The sequence below is a fragment of the Lepidochelys olivacea genome, assembly GCF_965140295.1.
Source record: "Lepidochelys olivacea isolate rLepOli2 genome assembly, chromosome: 10".
NCBI classification, from domain to species: Eukaryota; Metazoa; Chordata; order Testudines; family Cheloniidae; genus Lepidochelys; species Lepidochelys olivacea.
Window position 1 is genome coordinate 18,445,501 of NC_140420.1, and position 22,854 is coordinate 18,468,354.

Below are 22,854 nucleotides of genomic sequence, written 5' to 3' on the forward strand. Positions count from 1 at the left end.
TGGCAACTACAGCAGTTGTTTCCCTAGAAAAGTACTAGTACAAAGGTATCATGTATCTTTTAAAATGCATTTTAGCAGCTGGAAGTAAAAAGGAGAAACCAGCACAGTAGATTTAGCCAGCTTCCTGCTAACCACCCCCAATACCTGTAGCGCACCAAGGTGTGAACTTCTGTCCTATATGTGGAAGAAAGAACCCCTGTGTGAATTGGGCTGGGTCGGGTAGGCAGGAGACCCCTCAAGGTACCTGGCAAGGAAGGAAACTACTTTTGGGGGAGTAGTCCCCTCAATATGGGTGGGAGGGCAGGAAACCCTACTCGCCCTTCATGGGGATAGGAGACACCCTCATCACAGGATGACCCCCTCCTGAGGATAAACCCCCTCTTCGGGTGGGTGGGGGCCAGGAGGCTCCCTTAGGGGAAGGCGAACCCCCCGAACACACCAAAGAATGGGAGACAGGGGAGAGTTACACCACGGGGAGACCCCTCCCGGGCGGGGGCCAGCAGGCAGAGGGCTGAGTCCCCCGCTGCGGAGACTCCCCCGGGCTGGGTGTGCCCTCTCGGAGTGAGGGAAAGGTTAGGGAAGCCCGTTGTGAGGATACGGCGGGTAGCGGGGGCGCCCCGGCCCAGTACAGGGGGGTTTCCCGCGTGACCCCGCGGGGGTGACCCCGTTCGATGGCCGCTGTCCCAGGGTGCCCCGCGGAGGGCGGGCGAGCGGGGCGGCCCCATGGCCCGCGATCCCAGCATGCCGTTCGGCCAGGCAGCAGCAGCAGGCGGAGCCGCCACCGCCGCCGTCGTCTCCTCCTTGCCTGTGAGACAGCAGCAGCTTGAGGGGAGCGAGTGAGGAGCCGCCGCCGCCCCTGCCCTGCGCCGCTGCCCGGCCGGCCATGCCCTCTCGGGCAAGGTAATGAGCCGCAGAGCCCCGGGGTCTCGGCTGAGCGGCATCGGCACCAGGCAGCACTATCACCCGCGGAGCTGGAATGACTGGCAACCCAGGTGGGTTGGGCTCGGGTAGGGGGAGGCGCGGCCTAGGCGGCCTCCGGGGACACGCGGGGAGGGGGCCTGGCCTGGCCTGGCCTGTTCCCGCTGTGCTGGGGCCTGTGGAGATTGGGAGGAGGGAAGGTGTGGGGGAGAGGAGAAACCCCCGGCTTTCTACGTAGGCAGGCCCAGCTTCCTGAGTGCTGGGGCCTAGAGGGAAATGGGGAGGGGGGAGTGACCCACCCCCTGACTATTGGGGCCTAGAGGGGGTGCGGGGGGAGTGACCCATTCCTTGACTCTTGGGGCCTAGAGGGAGTTGGTGGGGGCGGGGGAGAGGAGGTGCGAGTGACCCGGTCCCTGACTGTTGGGGCCTACACACTCAGGATTGGGGTGTGTGTGGGGTGAACGGGCACTGCCTCTCTAATGTGGCCTAGTCAAATGGGGAACGAAACGCCAGGACACCTCTGATATAAAGGATCCAGACTTTGCTGGGTACTGGAAAGAGCTGGGGTAGGACGTGTGGACAGTGGAGGGTATTTCCTGCTATATAAGCAATCCCTTATCTATTGGTGGTTAGAGAGACAAAATGTTTCTATATCACACAACACGTAACGTCCTAGGATCCTAGTTGGGTTTATCTTGATTTAGCCTTCGCCTTTCAGGGTTTTGTCCTAGGTGATTTATGGTGTATGATGATTTTAAGGTGTTTCAGTTCAGCTGTTGCTGGCACCCCACACAGTATTGTAAGTAGCAACTTTGTTGCTCAGTGACTTATTTTATAGTAGGAGGCACTTTCCTTTAGTGGTAAATAGACGTTTTGAGTTGCTTATATTGAAACAGAATTTACGGGAACCTTCAGTAAGTGCATTTTTGTTCTCTTTTTGTGTTTTTTAATTGGAAATTACTTGAAGGAGAATGGAGGCTGCAAACATACTGGAGGTCTTTCAAGGGCTAAAAAAATAGCACACAAAACATATATATAAATTTTGTTCTTTAATCAAGGAAAAGTAGTTCAGAGTTGTAAGTAAACTAATGGGATTTTTGTTTGGGATGTGTTGCAGTTATTACATTTCAATAAGTGAAAAGTATATTTTGCATCTGAACTATTTCCAGCATGTCCTGTCACCCATGTAGTTGCTAAACTGCTTTAGTTTACTATATTAATTTTTAAAGTTGTTTTTGTAAAACTTTGTAATTTGGCCTGAAGTACAGTATCTAAGTCCTTTGACTTAATTGTTTCTATGTCAAACTTTTTTGGCTTTGTTTGAATGTTACTAAAACTTAAGTTGGCAGAGAAAGGGACTAGGGTTCTGAAGTTTGCTGTCAGTATCATGTAGTTTATTAAATTGATAGATTGAATGGATGTGGAAGTGGATCCTGCTATTGTATGTGTGGAACATTAGTTTCATATATGTGAAAGAATCAAAAGTTCATTTTGACTAAGTAGTCAGCTCTCCACATGTTAGGGATGTTAAGTATGCAAAAAGCATGCAACATTTAAATGATTACGTGATCAGACCTCACTAGATTCTGATCTCTTTAGTTGTTGAGGTGTAGTAAATTGTAAGTTTAAAAGTTAGAAATTTGCAAGCCATCATATTGATGTCCTGTTGTGGCATCCTATTTCTTCAGTAACAATGGAGGACTTCTAATGGCCTACAGTCTGGTACTTCCCTTACTCTGCAGGCAATCATTTAGGGAATAATGGACTCCATACTTGAAGTCAAAAACTTTCAAGCTCTTGACCCAGAGTTTTCCCCCCAAGGGAAAGCATTAGATGTACAAAGAAAAGGAGTACTTGTGGCACCTTAGAGACTAACCAATTTGTCTCTGCTGATATGGTGACAGCTGTGATAACAGCTTCCTGATAGGACATATTCATTCATTCATAGGACCCATCTGATTTTCAGCATAGAAAATGTGTTTTACAGATGCCGAAGCCCTGTCTATGCTAAGAAATTGACTTACTGAAAACCATTGAACTGGAGGAGGTGAAAATGGTATAACTGTTGGCACTGTAAGAACAAAACTATTCAGCAGTATTACAGAAAGTGAGACTTAGAGGAGATGAACCATTGTCACTGACAAGTTAGTTTCCTAATGTGAATGGGGCCTGGTCCTCTGCATCCGGAGGATCATGAAATTGGAGCATTTGTAAAGGAATAAGTGAGATCTGTAGCTGTCCTCGGGAGCAACCTAAACCTGCAGCAATTAGCTTTACCCCTTAGTTTATCTACTAGGCACCCCAAAGAGTATAAAAATGTGCACCATGAGAGTTGAGAGCTAATTCTACATATATATGAAATCTAAAAATGTTACCATAATACAAAGATCACTTTGACCATATGAATCAATATATGGTTGTTTATTTGAGCCTTCAACATGCAAAAAATCTTTGCAAAGGTATATTGTCAAGGAATTTTAAAAAAATCTGATAGAACTCCCTTAAATAGTATGTTCTGATATATTTTTTTAATTTAAAAGTAGCTGTGAATTTTTTTGCTTCCTTGTTTTATGTTTAGAATGAACTTTTGGGTAGCAATTATAACACAAAATATGCTCAGACTTCTTTTCTTTTTCTTCTTCTGTGTATACATCTGTTTTACTTACCAGTTCGGTTCTAGCTCTGTTGCTGCTGGTTAATGGTAAATAGCTTCTTGCAGGGACAGAGAAAGGTTGTATGCAGGGACCAAAATTGCAAAAATTCTATCAAATTTCCAGTGCAAGAAAAAAGAAAATAGAACTTTTTTCACTAATCTTTCATGGCACAGAACTTTCAAATGGAAATACTATTTTTGAAGTTGGCTGTATCCCTTTAATTAGGATATTGTGTTTTGAAGTTTAATTATCTGTAAATGTGATAAATGAGATGAAATCTGAACTATATCATCAGAATCAAAACTTCCTGAGCTTTGAGGTGTGAAAAATGTGGTTCTGATTTTTGTAGCTCAGATCCATCTCTAATAAAGTCTAGTTGGTGAAGCAGAATTTGAATTTCGTGCCCAGGTGAATGCGGCAATACCTGTCAGGTGTGTGCGGGCTGGTCTACACAAAGTTTTTGTAACACTGTATATTGACCAGGAATAAGCTATATGATATACTATAAGCTCCTTTATTCCTGAATAACTGTACCCATGCTAGGAGGTTGTACCAGTTTAACTATATCTGTTTCTAAATGGATATAGCTTACTGTGTATGGACAAGATCTGAGTATATGTGGCAGAACTTTGATCAGGTGACTTGATCAGATTTAGACTCTCTATTGCTACCTTTCTGAACTTTCAAGTTTCCACTTCCTTTGGCTTTTGGAAATAAGAAAAAAATTAAAAAGTCATATCACTGTGTAGCTTCTGCTAGTTTGTCTGCTATTAATCTTTAGCGTGGGGCTGAATTAACTGTGCAACACACTACTTCTTCACACTGACAGGAAAGCAGGGTTTGTGCAACACAGTAATATTAAGCAAACTGATGTCTACTGATGCAGCGTAATGGTAAAGACTAGAACCATGGTTTCAACGTTCACCTTTTCAGGCTATGGAGAGAAAGGATAGATAGATTTTAAATCGCCTGCTCCTGTAATCAGGAATTACTTCTGGAATAACTGAACTTCTCTTTATGAACAGAAAAAGACACAAACAATCTGGTAGCTGAGGATGTATATGGAAAAGTAAGAAACAAAAGCTCTGACTGGTAAAAGTTCCAAAACTACTCTGATAGATACAAGTTCAATCCTGGAATTTAATTCTTGAAAATGGAAGTTATCCTTCTCATGCAATGTAAGTTAGTGTTCTGAATTATTATTATTCATTTGTATTACTGTGACACCTAGAACCCCTGGTCATGAATTAGGATACATGTGTGGTAGGTGCTGTACAAATACAGAACAAAAACATGGTCCCTGCCCTCAAAGTGCTTATAGCCTAAATTTTAGGCCTGAGCTACATTAGAAAATTATGGATCAGAAAATCCACACCCTTGAATGCTGTAGTTAAGTTGGCCTAACCCCCAGTGTAGACATGATTGAGATGAGACCCCATAAGAGTTTTAGCTGTGTGAATAGATAGACAAGGCTGTATCTTAGATGTTATACAGAAAGAATCGGCAAGATTTATACATAGACTTGATGTGAGGACCTAGAGAGAGAGAGATCCAAGATGATAATGACATGCAGGTTACAGGCCTGAATAACCGGCAGAAAGGTGGTATCGTCCACTGTGATTGAGAAAGCGGGTAATGGGGAGGGTTTGGTGGAAAAGATTAACAGCTCTTACTTTAGCTGTATTCAGCTTGAGCTGACAGACAACCACAAGGACACGTCAGAAGGAGACATATCTGGTGAGAAGTGGTAGATCTATGAGCATAGAGATGGTCATTCAATTTGTCTTTGTGGATGATATTCCCCAGAGATAAGGTGTAGAGAGAGAACAGAAGGGGGCCAAGTACAGAGCCCTGTGGAACCCCCACAGAAAGTTGGACAGGTGATACAGAGGATCTACCAAAAGACATGCTGTGGTACCAGTTACAGAGGTAGGAATAGAACCAGGAGAGGACAGAAGCATGAAAGGCAAGGGAGGGCAAGGTTTCAAAGAAAAGCATGGTTGACTATGTTGAAGGTGGCTGACAGGTCAAGAAGGATGAGGATGGAATACTGGTTCTAAACTTTGATTAGGAAGAGGTCATTAGAGATTTTGGGGTGAGGGATTTCAGTGGAGTGCAAGTGACAGAAGCCAAATTAGAGAAGGTCAAGGATGGAATTGGAGAAAAGAAAGCTATTGTAACCAGTGTGTTCAATGACAGGTTTCAGAGTAGCAGCCGTGTTAGTCTGTATCTGCAAAAAGAAAAGGAGGACTTGTGGCACCTTAGAGACTAACCAATTTATTAGAGCAAAAGCTTTCGTGGGCTGAAGCCCACTTCATTGGATGCATAGAATGGAACATATAGTAATATATATACATACAACACATACAGATAAATTGGAAGTTACCTTACAAACTGCTGTAGCTCACGAAAGCTCATGCTCAAATAAATTGGTTAGTCTCTAAGGTGCCACAAGTACTCCTTTTCTTCTTACAAACTGAGAGGCTAATTACTTAAGATGAAAAGGAGTACTTGTGGCACCTTAGAGACTAACCAATTTATTTGAGCATGAGCTTTCGTGAGCTACAGCTCATCGGTATGCATCCGATGAAGTGAGCTGTAGCTCACGAAAGCTCATGCTCAAATAAATTGGTTAGTCTCTAAGGTGCCACAAGTATTCCTTTTCTTTTTGCGAATACAGACTAACACGGCTGTTACTCTGAAACCTGTACTTAAGATGAGATATTATCAGCAGGAGAAAAAAACTTTTGTAGTGATAATCAAGATGGCCCATTTAGACAGTTGACAAGAAGGTGTGAGGAATAATCTATGGAAATAGATTCAATATGTGTAATGACCCAGCCACTCCCAGTCTCTATTCAAACCCAAGTTAATAGTATCTAGTTTGCATATTAATTCAAGCTCAGCAGTTTCTCCTTGGAGTCTGTTTTTGAAGCTTTTCTGTTGCGAAATTGCCACCCTTAAATCTTTTACTGAGTGGCCAGAGAGGTTGAAGTGTTCTCCTACCAGTTTTTGAATGTTATGATTCCTGATGTCAGATTTGTGTCCATTTATTCTTTTTGTGTAGAGACTGTCCGGTTTGGCCAATGTACAAGGCAGAGGGGCATTGCTGGTGCATGATGGCATATATCACATTGATAGATGTGCAGGTGAACGAGCCCCTAATGGTGTGGCTAATGTGATTAGTTCCTATGATGGTGTCACTTGAATAAATATGTGGACAGGGTTGGCATCGGACTTTGTTGCAGGGGTAGGTTCCTGCGTTAGTGTTGTGTGGTGTGTGGTTGCTGGTGAGTATTTGCTTCAGGTTGGGGGGCTGTCTGTGTTCAATGAACTTACAGATAGATGGAAGAAGGTGTTGGAGAGGCAAGGGGGGACAAGGTTGTTCTAGTCTTTCTTAAAGCAGTCGCTCTCAACCTTCCAGACTACTGTACCCCTTTCAGGAGTCTGCTTTTCCCTGCGTACTCCCCAGTTTCATCTCACTTAAAAACTACTTGCTTAAAAAAATCAAACATAAAAATACAAAAATATCACACCATACTATTACTGACAAATTGCTTGCTTTCTCATTTTTACCCTATAATTATAAAATAAATCGATTGGAATATAAGGATTGTACTTACATTTCAGTGTATAGTATACAGAGCAGTATAAATAAGTCCTTGTCTTTATGAAATTTTAGTTTGTACTGACTTCACTAGTGCTTTTTATGTAGCCTGTTGTAAAACTAGACAAATACCTAGAAGCGTTGGTGTACCCCTGGAAAACCTCTGTGTACCCCCAGGGTTGAGAACCACTGGATTAAAGCATGTTTGTTTGTATTGTGAGGGGAAGAGCGAGAGGAGAGTGACAGGTTGAGGAGAAGAGGAAATGAGGGTATGAGAGGAGATCAGGAGATGGCATGGGATGGGGTCACTGAGGCAAGTGGAGGGATTAGAGAAGGTCAGACAAGAAACTTCTATGTCTCAGACAGGAGAGAGCTATAGGAGGGGATTGGGAAAGGAAGGAAGCCAAGGGAGAGGGAAAGTTGTCACCTTTTGCCTATGTTAACTTTTTCTTGTACAAGTTCATCCTGAGCAGAGAGAGAAATGGAGGCAGGGAGGGTTTGAGGACTGAGTCGAAGATGTTGAAAAGGTGGCTGGAATGCAGGACATGACATTCAGTTAAGTTGGAGAAGTGGAATTGTTTAGGAAGATGGCATTTGTAGTGAAGGAAGTTAGCTTGATTACAGGCTTTTTGCCAAAGATGCTCTGCTGTATGGGAGCAGAAGGAAGTGGATGTTGTGACTGAGCCAAGGCTGCAGATGGACAGGATGGGTCTTGCAAAAGAGTCAAGGTGTGGAGGGGAATGAACCATGGAGAGAATCAGCCACCATATCAGTGGATAAAAAGGGAGGTGAGGACTGAGAGCAGATGAGAAGTCATCAACCTTGATAGACTGGAAGTCACAGAATATTCTGAATGTTTCAGCGTTGTATGTAGCAAAGAATCAAAGCATATTATAATTAATTTGATCAGGATCTCCTATTAGATGTTCTGTCAGTTTCATGTAATGTTCATGGAGCAGTTTCTTTTCAAGTGTGGCAGGTGGATTTCAAGATTTTCTGTTCTAATATACAGAACTTTTAAGCTAATTATGTCAAGGATTCAAACTTGTATAGAGATAACGTAAGCATGTAGTGTAGTATACAGAGAGTTACCTGCACAAGTCCATTTACTGTGTACATGCTCTATTGCCTTTTTGGTGCCAGCTTGCACTGAAAAGATAACTTACTGAGGTAACAACTGATAGTTGTGGTTCGTGTTCCCAACAGAGATACTGCAAAATCCTAGTAGAATGCTTTTCCTAGCACAGAAAACCTTTTTAAAATATTGCAGTGTATTGGATTCCTATTCCACTCAGAATGAAGAGATTATAACGAGCTCAAAGATACTTTTTTCTAATTCAAGCAGTTTTACTGTTGTATTGGGGATTATGTTTTAATTTTATATGACAAGAAAGAGCAATAAGGCTTAATGTGTAAAATGAAGGTAGAAAGAATTGAGGTAGCAGTGATCACATTAGTAAAATTACGGTAAGAGAGATCCTTCATATGATGAATATTTACCTATAATTACTCAGACGCCACACTTCACTGCTGGCCTCCTTGAAGTATTTTGTTGTTGTTTTTTTTTTAAACAAGTATTCTATTTCTGTTGTCGTTGTTTTGAATCAGCTTCAGTAGTTTGTCCCAAATGCCATGCTTTTCTAATCTTGAAATCAGTCAGTTCAGTTGTCCACTGAATTGCTTTACAGAAATTGATTGATATGTAATATTTCATCCTTGTTGGCCACATTAGTGCTATTATCTAAACATTCATGAAAACTGTTGTGAATAATTTTCCTCGTCAATCTTACTAGTCTTTAAAATGACCTGCAATGGATTTTTAAGTATTATACATTTATTAATTCTATATAAAAGTGGCCTGTAAGATGATGTGGGGGGGGAGGAAGATGTTGTTTTTTGTTCCTTTTTAATAACTTGGTAAATAACTGAAATATCAAGCTTGGTTTTTTTTCTAGTTTTGCTGGAAGACCTCTTCCAGGTCTCAGAGCAAATGGATTGTGATCTCCCATGTCTTGACTGAATGGTCAGTGGAACTGAATCTTCTGATAAAGATATCCTTTCTTCAGAATGTTCTATGATCATCCCTGCTACTACAGCTAGAGGCCCAAATCATTCCTGGGATCTTATTGTGCTAGACACTACAAATACAGAAGTAGACATTGTCGTCTTGGTCATTGGGAGGATTCTTTAACCACAGCATTTCTAATTGTATTTAAATGGGCATCAGCAAACACCGTTTTAAACATTCTGACTAAAAATGCCTTTTTCTCTGTTGCCTAGGTTTATCTTTTGAATTCTGTGAAATAAAAATTGGGGGAGAAAGGGATAATCTTTCCTTCCCATTTTCCTGAAAATGTGGGGGTGGGTGGAATAGCAGTGGAAGTTTTCTCCCATTTTTCAGGTGCTTGGACTTTGGTTTCAGGAAGTGGGAGCTTGCTTTTGAAAAACAGCCTTGGCAAACAGGGCAGGAAACGCAGATCAAAGCCTGCCACCCCCACCCCTTTTTTTTAAACTGGATTTTGATGCCAATTTCTTTCTACGTATTTTGGAGAAAGGAGAGCAGTTCTGTGACCCATAGGGATTTATTTTTCATTCTAGAAATGTACCTCAACTTCAATTTTGGACAGCATATTTTCAAATTCATATATTACCTCAAGGCAAAATACACTCTACCTGATGGATGTATAACTCCTCTGCTCCTTCAGTGTTTCCATCTTGATTTGTCAACATGTAGCTATCAGAAAGGTCAGTTACTATTGTCACCTCATTTGTTATCTGTACTCCTTTCTACCCTTCATTGGTGTCTTGTTGACCCCAAGCGCTTTGGTGGACCACCCTGTGCTCTAGCACAGTAGTGATTTTGTCATTTTTGTTGGCACAGTGTGAAACTGACCAGGATCACATAATCCTGGTGCTGGATTGTGAGTGGGTAGTTATAGAGGATTTAATTTGAATGGCTGTATGCCAGAGGGGGTGTGAAGAATACTAAGCATTGAGAGTCTCTTGGCTAATTCAGACCAATAAACAGGCTAGATGTTCAGTCAGTCATTCACCTGTGCTGTTGCAGGTTATAAAATCTCTGCTAAGAGTGAATATTTTAATAATTAACTTCCTCTGGAAAAAATGCCTACCTTGCAAGGTGGGTACAAATCTGACTTTTTAAAAAAACAAACAAAAAAAACCCCAAAAACTAAAAACAAATATTTTATTTTATTTTAAAAGTAAATATGTTTAAAATTAACCTTAAATTTAGTACCAAATCTGTTTTAGGCCTAAATTTATTATAATCTCTTAAATAAGTAGGCTGAATCCATGAGCCTCTGTGACAAACTGTATGTTAAAGGCTACTCTTCTGTATAAAAAAAAAATCAGGGGAAAAAATTAACTTTTAGTATCAAGCTTTATAAATATGGCAGAATAGGTCATGTACTGTATTAAGGGCTTGTTTTGTTTAAAACAGTTTATATGCTGTTTTGTGTGTTTAGTTAAATTCTAGTCACCTTTCTAATGCATCCGGACACAAATCATGAGTAGAAAACTAATTATCTTGTAAATAAACAATATATTCATCATCTTCTAATACTAAATACTAGTACATACTAAAAATGTACAGTTAATAAGAATCTGAAAACATTAAACTTTTAATAGTTGTTTAAATAAATAAATGCTATAGTTTAAGGCTACGTTTTAGTCAAGGGTATTTTTAGTAAAAGTCATGCATAGGTCACGTGCCGTAAACAAAAATTCATTGTACTGTATACCCCTAACTAAAACTTGGGCTGGGCACCGCAGGTGTGTGTCGGGGGGGATGTGGGCTGGGGTAGGGCAGGTACTGTAGGGTGGGCGCACGCAGCGGGCCGGGGCTCCTGGTGGAGGTCAGGGGGCGCAGCTGGGGTGGGCCGGGCAGCGGCTGCATGTGGCCTAGCACCCCAGTGGTTCTGGGGGGCGGGGGGTTGGAAGGTCTGGCAGGCTCCCTACCCGGATCCCTGCAGCTCCCTGGAAGTGGCTGGCATGTCCCTGCAGCTCCTAGGGGAAGGGAAGGCCAGGGGAGCTCTGTGCTCTGCCCCTGCCACCAGCTCTGTGCGCTGCCCCCGCCATGAGCTCTGGTCCCGCACCCCAACCCCGACCTGGCCCTGAGTCCACTCGCATAACCAAACTGCTGCTGCTTAGGCAACCCCTGAGCTAGCCGCACCGGCCACTGCTTTACTGCGGAGGTCATGGAAAGTCACGGAATCCATGACCTCTGTGACAGACACGCAGCCTTATTTATAGTGCAAAAAAATGTACCAAATCTAGTGTAATGGCTCTATTTAGTTGTAAATCAACATTTTAATGGTTATATCAACCAGTCAGAATGCACCTTTCTTTAAAAAATAACTGAAGTACAAATGGAAAAGTTGCTTAAAATTGATGATTTAAATTGAGGCCTTCCAGTTGGAGATTTAAATCAATCCACCCTGCTACCTTGGGCACGTAGGTACTGGGGGTTGTCTGCATGGAACACTTGACCAGCAAGGCTATTCCAGACTAACTAATCTGCTATAAAGTCACTTTTATTCCAGAGTAATTTCCACAGAGGACAGTTATTCTGGGATAGCTAAATAATAGCAGAATAGTTAATCTGAAGTGGCCATGCCAGTGAATTGCTTCTTTGTAGACAAGGCCATAGAAATTGTAAACCCTTCTGGCATCCTAAAAGTGTTATCTCCACCCAGATGCTATGATAGGTTATTTTTACTGACTTGGAACTATAATCAATATATTCATCTAGGAGGGAAGAAACCAATCTATTTGTAAGGTCACTGACCTTCACGGGATGATGTATTTCTCCAATCATAATGACTCTACTTTTGACTGACTATTAAGTGTACTCCTTTTCCAAAGAGATTTCTGCCTGTCTCCTTATTCATTTGTTAGAACATGAGTATAGTAACTTTTGTGAACATGCAGTGACTATTTGAGTGTTTAATAAACTGGACTGCTCTTTTTTTTTTTTTTTTTGATAGGTGGGGAAAGAGAATTCAGAATGTTGCTTTGTGAATGTGAGCTTCCCAGTTTCAAAGTGCAACACAAAAACAATCACAGTATGGGCAAGGAAATTGCTCAGTAGGCAGCTATGCTGATTTGCTTCTCTTCTGTTACCTGATAGTGCATCTTCTATCCATACTATTCTGTGTTCTTTGTCTGCTCTCTAATCATGAGTTTATCATATAGAAACAAAAACTTAAAAGTATCTAATTGGCACTGCCCTGTGGAAGTGCATCCAACACCTTATAGTGTTGTTATGGTTATCCACCTTCATTTGGTTTCTCACATCTCATTCCAACTGCACAATTTTTATTCTGATATCTCATCATGTATTTGTGACTGAGCTGGTCTGCTGGCACCACTGCATAATGGCTTGGTCACCACACTGTGTGTGTTCTCTTATGAGGTCATGTCAAAATATGTGACCGATATAAAATCGGCGTTCCACAAGACTTTGAGACGGCATTAATAGTTATGTTCATAACTCAAACTTATCTGCCTGGCACAATCTAGTCAAAATATAAATATTACTTTATGAACAAGAAAAGTGCCATCTTAAAATACAGGCATGCGTTTAGAAAGGCAAGAATACAAGTTTTGTATATCTAATTTGGTTGATGTTTGATGGCACAATTGTATTGCATCATAAAAGAGGAAATGGGGAGACAGGTCAAGGAAGTATACTTTTAAATGCAAGTCACTGAAAAGGTTCTGTATTTGTAAGTATCTATGTAAAGTGTGTTATGGTTTTAAAGTGGATAAAATAGATAGCACTCTCTCCAAAATACATGTACTCTAATATAGGAAGAAGCTTTTAAACTTTAAATGATTGAAAATGGGTTTATTTTTATGGTTTTATTCTTAGTATTTACCAGTAATTGTACAAACATATTTGGATAAGCACGCACAAGCCATGATTTCAGCAGTCATCTTGCTCTTTGTTCCTTCAGTGAAATATAGAGGCTGAATTTCCATAGTGACATATTATGAGGTCACACATGGAACTCTGATAAGATCAAATCAAAAAGAGAATATGCGCTGTTACTTAAACACACATTTTTGAATAAGTAACAAAGTAATACTGAAATGATTGCTAAGAAAATTGCTTTTTGCATAAATTTTCTTATTACAAGCTTGCTTCAGTGTGAGAATCCATCTTCAAAGCATGACAGGTCATAGTTGAATCATTAAGTCTATTCTCAGGAAACCAAAAACTTGTATTGAAGGGGCCCCTTTATGCCTGCTGAGAGAGGATCAGAAATTGATGGTTGTTTGAAATGAGAACATTGATTGCAAAGGAGAGGAACAGACTTTTTAGAAGAGATAATAATGCTTGCTTGAGAAAGATGCATGGGGGCAAAAGAGCTTTTTTATTTAAACAAAACGCCACTCTCCCTTCTGCAGTTGATGGGCTGTTATGCAAGGTTGCCCGGCATCTCTTGATTCTGTTAGTTTGCAAGACTCTGCTCCCAAACACAGAACCACAATAGTACATAATACTTCTCAAAGCATCTACAGGCTTGTAGAGCATGTAGGCTTCACCACAATAAAAAGATTTTAAAACACTCTTTTTAAAAGAAAGCAACATTTCAGGAAGTGAGGTTAGTCAAGAATATGTACAATTCTCAGGTCAACTGATGTACAAAACCCCCCTGAGTTTAAAAGTGCGAAGTCAGTTAATGCTTTACTCAACTTAGGGTATGTCTACACTATGAAATTAGGTCGAATTTATAGAAGTCGTTTTTTTAGAAATCGGTTTTATATAGTCAATTGTCTGTGTCCCCACACAAAATGCTCTCAGTGCATTAAGTGCATTAACTTGGCGGAGTGCTTCCACAGTGCCGAGGCTAGCTATCCCACAGATCCTGCAGTCTCTGCCGTCCATTGGAATTCTGGGTTGAGATCCCAATGCCAAATGGGGCAAAAACATTGTCGCAGGTGGTTCTGGGTACATGTCGTCAAGCATGAAAGCAACGGCAGACAATCGTTTTGCACCTTTTTTCCTGAATTATCTGTGCAGACGCCATACCACGGCAAGCATGGAGCCCACTCAGCTCACTGACACCGTACGTCTCCTGGGTGCTGGCTTTTTTGCATTGCTACACAGCAGCAGCTCATTGCCTTTTGGCAGCAGGCGGTGCAATAAGCCTGATAACCATCGTCATCATGTCCGAGGTGCTCTTGGCCTCCCTGGTAAGGTCGGTCAGGAGCATCTGGGCAGACATGGGCACAGGGACTAAAATAGGAGTGACTCGACCAGGTCATTCTCTTTAGTCCTGCCGGCAGTCCTATTGCACCGCCTTCTGCCGAGCAGCCAGGAGATGAGGATGGCTAGCAGTCCTACTGCACCGTCTGCTGCCAGCCAAAGATGTAAAAGATAGATGGAGTGGATCAAAACAAGAAATATACCAGATTTGTTTTGTATTCTTTGCTCCTCCCCTCCCCCGTGAAATCAACAGCCGACAATCGTTTCGGTGAGGTCTGTCAGGGGCACCTTGAAAAGTTTCATGGAGATTCAGTCCTGCCTGGAATACCAGGGGGAGGCATAGTTCAGTGGGTTGAGCATTGGCCTGCTAAACCCAGGGTTTTGAGTTCAATCCTTGAGGGGGCCATTCTGTGTGACAGTTGTTCTTGTTTCTCCTTGTTGTAAAGCCACCCCCTTTGTTGATTTTAATTCCCTGTAAGCCATGTCTTCAGTCGCCTCTCCCTCTGTCAGAGCAATGGCAGACAATTGTTCCGCGCCTTTTTTCCATGTCGATGCCATACCACGGCAAGCATGGAGCCCGCTCAGATCACTTTGGCAATTAGGAGCAAGTTAAGCACCATGCGCATTATCCAGCGGTATATGCAGCACCAGAACCTGGCAAAGCGAAACCAGGGGAGTAGGTGACATCAGTGCGGTGACGAGGAGAGTGATGAGGACATGGACACAGACTTCTCTCAAAGCATGGGCCCTGGCAATGTGGGCATCATGGTGCTAATGGGGCAGGTTCATGCCGTGGAACACCGATTGTGGGCCCAGGGAAACCAGCACAGGCTGGTGGGACCGCATAGTGTTGCAGGTCTCGGGCGATTCCCAACAGCTGCGAAACTTTTGCATGCTTAAGGGCACTTTCATGGAACTTTGTGACTTGCTTTCCCCTGCCCTGAGGTGCAAGAATACCAAGATGAGAGCAGCCCTCACAGTTGAGAAGCGAGTGGCAATAGCCCTGTGGAAGCTTGCAATGCCAGACAGCTACCGGTCAATCAGGAATCAATTTGGAGTGGGCAGATCTACTGTGGGGGCTGCTGTGATGCAAGTAGCCAACGCAGTCAAAGATCTGCTGATATCAAGGGTTGTGTGCCTGGAAAATGTGCAGGTCATAGTGGATGGCTTTGCTGCAATGGGATTCCCTAACTGTGATGGGGCCACAGACGGAACCCATATCCCTATCTTGGCACCGGAGCACAAGCCAGCGAGTACATAAACCGCAAGGGGTACTTTTCAATGGTGCTGCAAGCCCTGGTGGATCACAAAGGACATTTCACCAACATCAGCGTGGGATGGCCAGGAAAGGTACATGACGCTGGCATCTTCAGGAACTCTGGTCTGTTTCAAAAGCTGCAGGAAGGGGCTTTCTTCCCAGATCAGAAAATAACCGTTGGGGATGTTGAAATGCCTATAGTTATTCTTGGGAACCCAGCTTACCCCTTAATGCCAAGGCTCATGAAGCCATACACAGGCAGCCTGGACAGTAGTCAGGAGCTGTTCAACTACAGGCTGAGCAAGTGTAGAATGATGGTAGAATGTGCATTTGGACGTTTAAAAGCGCGCTGGTGCAGTTTACTGACTCGGTTAGACCTCAGCAAAACCAATATTCCCACAGTTATTACTGCTTGCTGTGTGCTCCACAATATCTGTGAGAGTAAGGGGGAGACGTTTATGGCGGGGTGGGAGGTTGAGGCAAATCGCCTGGCCGCTGGTTACGCGCAGCCAGACACTAGGGCAGTTAGAAGAGCACAGGAGGGCGCGGTACACATCAGAGAAGCTATGAAAACCAGTTTCATGACTGGGCAGGCTATGGTGTGAAAGTTCTGTTTGTTTCTCCTTGATGAACCCACCCCCCCTTGGTTCACTCTACTTCCCTGTAAGCTAACCACCCTTCCCTGCTCCCTTCAATCAACACTTGCAGAGGCAATAAAGTCATTGTTGCTTCACATTCATGCGTTCTTTGTTAATTCATCACACAAATAGGGGGATAACTGCCAAGGTAGCTCGGAAGGGATGGTGGAGGAGGGAAGCAGCGGGTGGGGTGGTGGAGGAGGGAAGGACAAGGCCACACAGCACTTTAAAACTTATTGAATGCCAGCCTTCTGTTGCTTAGGCAATCCTCTGGGGTGGAGTGGCTGGGTGGCCAGAGGGGGACCCCCCCACCACGTTCTTGGGCATCTGGGTGAGGAGGCTATGGAACTTGGGGAGGAGGGCGGTTGGTTGCACAGGGGCTGTAGCGGCGGTCTGTGCTCCTGCTGCCTTTCCTGCAGCTCAACCATATGTTGGAACATATTAGTTTGATCCTTCATCAGCCTCGTCACTGAATCCTGCCTCCTCTCATCACACTGCTGCCACCTATCAGCTTCAGCCCTCTCTTCAGCCCACCACCTCTCCTCCCGGTCATTTTGTACTTTCCTGCACTCTGACATTGTCTGCCTCCACGCATTCGTCTGTGCTCTGTCAGTATGGGAGGTCAGAGAACATTTCATTGCGAGTGCGGTTTTTTTCGCCTTCTGATCTTCGCTAGCGTCTGGGAAGGAGAAGATCCTGTGATCCTTGAAATACATGCAGCTGGTGGAGGGAAAAAAAGGGACAGTGGTATTTAAAAAGACACCTTTTCTAGAACAATGGGTACACTCTTTTTCATGGTAAACCTTGCTGTTAACATACATACATAGCACATGTGCTTTTGTTAACAAGGTTGCATTTTGCCTTCCCCCACCAATGGCTAGTCCCTCCCCCCTCTCCATGGCTAACAGCGGGGAACATTTCTGTTCAGCCACAAGCAAACAGCCCAGCAGGAACGGGCACCTCTGAATGTCCCCTTAAGAAAAGCACCCTATTTCAACCAGGTGACCATGAATGATATCACTTTCCTGAGGATAACACAGAGAGATAAAGAACGGATGTTGTTTGAATGCCAGCAAACATACGCTGCAATGCTTTGTTCTGCAATGATTCCTGACTACGTGCTACTGGCCTGGTGTGCTAAAGTGTCCTACCATGGTGGACGGAATAAGGCTGCCCTCCCCAGAAACCTTTTGATAGGGCTTTGGGAGTACATCTCGGAGAGCTTTATGGAGATGTCCCTGGAGGATTTCCGCTCCATCCCCAGACACATTAACAGACTTTTCCAGTAGCTGTACTGGCCGCGAATGCCAGGGCAAATTAATCATTAAACACGCTTGCTTTTAAACCATGTATACTATTTAAGAAGGTACACTCACCAGAGGTCCCTTCTCTGCCTGGTGGGTCCAGGAGGCAGCCTTGGGTGAGTTCGGGGGGTACTGGCTCCAGGTCCAGGGTGAGAAACAGTTCCTGACTGTCGAGAAAACCAGTTTCTCCGCTTGCTTGCTGTGAGCTGTCTACAGCCTCCTCATCTTCATCTTCCTCATCCCCAAAACCTGCTTCCATGTTGCCTCCATCTCCATTGAAGGAGTCAAACAACACGGTTAGGGTAGTGGTGGCTGAACCCCCTAAAATGGCATGCAGCTCATCATAGAAGCGGCATGTTTGGGGCTCTGACCCGGAGCGGCTGTTCGCCTCTCTGGTTTTCTGGTAGGCTTGCCTCAGCTCCTTAAGTTTCACGCGGCACTGCTTCGGGTCCCTGTTATGGCCTGGGAGATTTTGACAAATGTTTTGGCATTTCGAAAACTGGAACAGAGTTCTGTTAGCATGGATTCCTCTCCCCGTACAGTGATCAGATCCCGTACCTCCTGTTCGTTCGGTCCATGCTGGAGCTCTTTTGCGATTCTGGGACTCCATCATGGTCACCTCTGCTGATGAGCTCTGCACTCACCTGCCGCTTGCCTCGCTGGTCAAACAGGAATGAAATTCAAAAGTTTGCGGGCCTTTTCCTGTCTATGTGGCCAGTGCATCTGAGTTGAGAGTGCTGTTCAGAGCGGTCGCAATGGAGCACTCTGGGATAGCTCCCAGAGGCCAGTACCGTCTGATTGCGTCCATGCTACCCCAAATTCGACCCATTTTGACAGTACGAGATAGTACAGTGTACTGTACTGGAAGGTCATGGTTATCAGAGGAGCCAACTGTTATGAAACTTTTGGGTGTTTAAGCTCAAAGCAAGTGAAAATCTGCTGCTCTGTTGCATTGGGTGGCTGAGACAGCAGACACGCTATATGGGACATTCTCCATCTCCCTGAGCGTGAACTAGAAATTTCTGCAGTTTACCCTGGAGGGAGAAAATGTGCAAGGGCCATGTAAGTGGAGTTGGAGTATGATACAGATACATGTGGCATAAAATGGGCTTCATTTGCTACTTAATACCATATGCTGTAGTAGTGACTGTAGTCCAGTTGTGTGGGCATGTTCACAGCCCACAGTTAGTTCTCATGAGCAAAGTCTTTTGTTCAGGCTTTCCCTGTTGGATCAGGATTTGGGCCTAAGGGACATCTGTCTGTGTTGCAATAGGAAAGTATTAATTGGGACTCTTAGCTACTTGAGTCTGTAGACTGGGGACAAAATTGTAATTTGGGGTGGGCATTGGGGAATTCAGGAAAACAGATGTGTTGTTTTTTTTTTTAAATCCCCAATAATATTTTTAGTGGTTTTTTCACCTGCAAAGTGCTTGACAAGCACTAACCCTCGACTGTTATTCTGTTTTGTAGATTGGGAAGCTGATCTTTGAGGGCATCTTTTAAGAAATGGTTGAAGAAATAAATCTCTTACTATTTCTTTGTTTGGTAACCTTTTTGCCTGCAAAGTGTATTTAATTCCACTGTTTTGAATTTGCCTCTTGACTCTTACCATAGTGACCTGTTTCGTTTTTATTGGAAGACCATTGAGGATTTGTCATATTTTCTCTTCTGATTTTTTGGGGGGTTTATATTTAAGAGTAGAAAAATTAGACTATCATTTTTTTCTTGAATTATTAAATATAAACAAAAGCTCATAATGAGTATGGGAGATCTTTATGGCTTGCTGAACAGCCCCCTCTGTGAATAATTTTCAGCAATGTAAACTCAGGTATCATTCAGTGTGTTGTATAAAAATCATTTTTGTTGGTTATAGTTTCACTTGATTTAACCTAAAACCTCCAATGCTACTTATAAGGAAGCATTTAAGAGTCTGGTCTTAATTAACTTAAGATACTGGACTTGGATATGCAAAACCAATAACTTCAGAATATTAAATGAAGTTACAGCATTCAAAGTCAAATTCACTTGACATATATGGGGAGAAAATGAATGATGTTTCGGTTTGTCACTCCCCCCACTCTTCCCCCCCAAAGTTATTTAGCATGACATAAAGTATATCCAACACACTTAATGAAAGTAATGCACCTTTATAGTCTTTCCTCAGTTTCTTTTTTTGTAGTTATCCTGTGTATGCTAAATAACTTCCTAACGTTAAACTTGCTGCTATACTTTTGCATTATACTTGAGAGGTACTGAAAATATTTGGTAAAAATTCTTATTATATAATTATTTTGAGACGTATTAGTGTGATAGTCTTATTATGATTTGGTTTTTTAAAATCTCCAATTCTGGGACATCACAAATTAAACTTCATTCTGCAAAGGAATTGCCTGAAAAGTCATTTGTAATTTCTTGACCCTTGAAAAGGGTAACAGTTCTTACTTTGCAGGTTTAATTCTTCCACAGTCACTTTCCCTTTAAATCTCATCTCAGTATTATGCAGCTCATCGCAAACAATATGTCTGCTTACAGGGAGGAATTACCTTGGAGCAGTTCTTAGTTCCTCCACAGTTAACTACATGGTGTTTGTTCCTGGCTGGGGTGGGTGTGTGACAGAGAGCTCAATCTGCTTTTCTCTTTTTGTCCATCTCTTCTTTCTTGCCGAATTGATCAAGATCTGACATTCCATGCAGTCCATCCAAGTCTGAGAACTTGACCGTAGTTCTTACAGTGGGGCATTGACCCGCTAGAACACATTACCTTTGTGTTCTGTAACTGTGCTTACTCAGTTCTGATTCAAGGCACAAGTTTAAGGTGCTTGCTTCTTCTACAAGTAGCTAGGGTATACAGTGTAGTCTTATTTTTCTTTCTAAGAAGATTATTGGATTGTTTTTAAATGTGAGCTGTGTTCATAAATGTGAACCCCTCTTTTAGTGTACTCTTACATAAAAATAATTTTCTTTTTGTAGATCTGACAGTGCATCAGCTGATCAAGACAGTTTAAAATACCCTGCATCCAGAGACCGGGGCAGCTCTGCCTCCTATGGATTACAACCCTCAAATTCAGCTGTGGTGTCTCGACAAAGACACGATGATATCAGAGTCCACACTGACATACAGAATGAAGAAAAAGGTATATGGATTTCTGTTTCATGTGTAAAGCACCAGGGGATATCCAAAAAAACCCTGAAAGGCAGAAAACTTAAAATTGATAAGAGGGATTGTCTTTACATAAAGCGTAGTTAATCTGTGAAACTGATTGCCACAAGATATAACTGAGTCTAAAACATAGCAAGATTCAAAAAATATTAGACATTTGATATGGATAATGAGAAAATCCAGAGTTGCATTATATAAAATAAAAAAACAGGTATTAATTGACTGATTAGAAAGAAACTTTGCTGTGGTTCTGTTATTTCATAATTGTCTGCTATGGCTTTCTGGCTCCTTCCTCTGAAATACCTGGTACTGGTTGCTGTTGGCAGTAGGTTACTGAAATAGATGGACCGTAGGTCTGATCTCTTATGGGAATCACTATTTTTCTAGTGATCCTAGCAGTGGATTTGGAATTTACTTCTGGGATCTAGTCTGTACTTTGCCGCTCGCTGTAATCTTGAGCAAATTGTTTAACTTCTTTCTGCCTCAGCTTACCTTTATTATAAAATTGGTGTGATATCTGTTTGTCCCACAGTATTATGAAGTTGGTAGATAAAACACTTCATGGTGCTTGGAGAAAGTATGAAGTATGTTCCTATATCTATATAAAAAAGTGACATTTGTCTCCTTCAACTTTATAGCTGTTTTCTGATTGGGAAGGTTCTCTAGATTCGAACAGCTTGTCTACGCAGCACAGCAACGTGCACTAGAATAATTTGAATTCTAAAATCCACCAGTGTTGTGCAGTAACTAGCATGGATTGACTCTGCTGTGTGCACTAAAAATTCCCTAGTAGGAAAGGGTCTGAGTTAGAAAAGTCCATGATTCCCCCCACCTCCCCTCCCGCAAGTTCAGAAAAATCATAGTTTTGTAGTTTTCTTTGTGAAAGTCTATACTGTGGAAATGACCAAACACACTGATTTTGGTAATCAGGCTTGGGAAGTATTTCATTCTAGTGGACTTAAAGGATACATACCTCCACATTCTTATCTTATCCACTAAAGGAACTCGCATTTTATGATGACAAGAAATCCATATTTCTGTCTAGCTTTGTTTTTTGCTCTGGTCTTTGCACTAGTGATTTTTTGGGTATGTCTACATTACAGACTTCTCTCCACTGAGTCTGCCTATAGAGGTCCAGGTACTTGTGGCTGCTTGTGTGTGAACTAGTACATGTATATTTAACCTGATCAGAATAAGTTATGTTCTGTCCAAGAAATAGTCAAGCTAATAGCCTGTAGACAGATAATTGTCACAAATGGATCGTTTCTATTCATTCACAATTTTGACTCAGTAGTGATCATCGGACTGCCATTGGTGGAATGTTTCAATCCTGTAACAAGATTTGAGAGGTTACACCACTCTTGAGCAACAGTCTAGGAGGTGATGTTTGGCAAGGAGGGGAAGAGTACATTTCCTCTTTTCCTCCCTGTTGTAGGCAGGTAACATTTCGTTTGATTATGAGGGTACTGGAAGTTCATTCCACAAACTTTCACAGCAGCAAGCTATTCCCCTGTATACTAAATTTCCACCATTGCACACAATGTTGTCTGCATGGTTCTGCTAAAATGAAAAACACTGTAATATTAACATATTTAATTACTCCTGGTGGAATTTTGCACCAAAATATTAAAAATTATATGGACAATATTGTAAAATTCTGCATATTTTATTTGTCAGAATAACACAATATAATCATGTGAGCGCCAATTATTTTGGTAATTTCTTTCAAAATACCGGTCAGCAAGTATGTCTGTAACAATACAGATGACAAAAAAGATTCGGGAAATATTTTTTGACAAATAGATTCCTTACTAGGCATATTAACACAGAACGTTGAGAAATAATTCATTTAAACTACAGTATAGGAGCATATTTCCTGCACCCCTCAGAAGCAGTGCAAAGGTTTGGGGGAGTCAGGGTAACAGAGGAGCTGAGGGAGAGGGAAATAATTGCTGGGAAGAACCCTAGGTGTGAACTTGGAGGGTTGTTGGGTGTGGGTGGGAGATGTATGGAACGGTTTTTTGGGAGTGGGGGGGTGTAAGGGAGTCAGTGAGCCTCCCTCATGCAGACCCTGGCCAGCCC

General features: G+C 42.5%; 1 protein-coding gene across 2 annotated transcripts in view; it reads left to right on the forward strand.

The window, feature by feature from the left end:
- The first annotated feature begins 752 nt into the window (after window positions 1–752).
- SMG1 (SMG1 nonsense mediated mRNA decay associated PI3K related kinase) overlaps window positions 753–22,854 on the forward strand; it is a 117,850-nt gene continuing 95,748 nt past the window's right edge. Inside the window, exons 1-2 of one of the 2 annotated variants that reach the window (XM_084642090.1) lie at window positions 753–992; window positions 20,583–20,746. In XM_084642090.1, the coding sequence (XP_084498216.1) occupies window positions 904–992; window positions 20,583–20,746 (253 nt within the window). In that variant the 5' untranslated portion in view covers window positions 753–903. The remainder of the gene's footprint in view (window positions 993–20,582; window positions 20,747–22,854) is intronic. The other variant, XM_084642089.1, reaches the window with a different exon arrangement.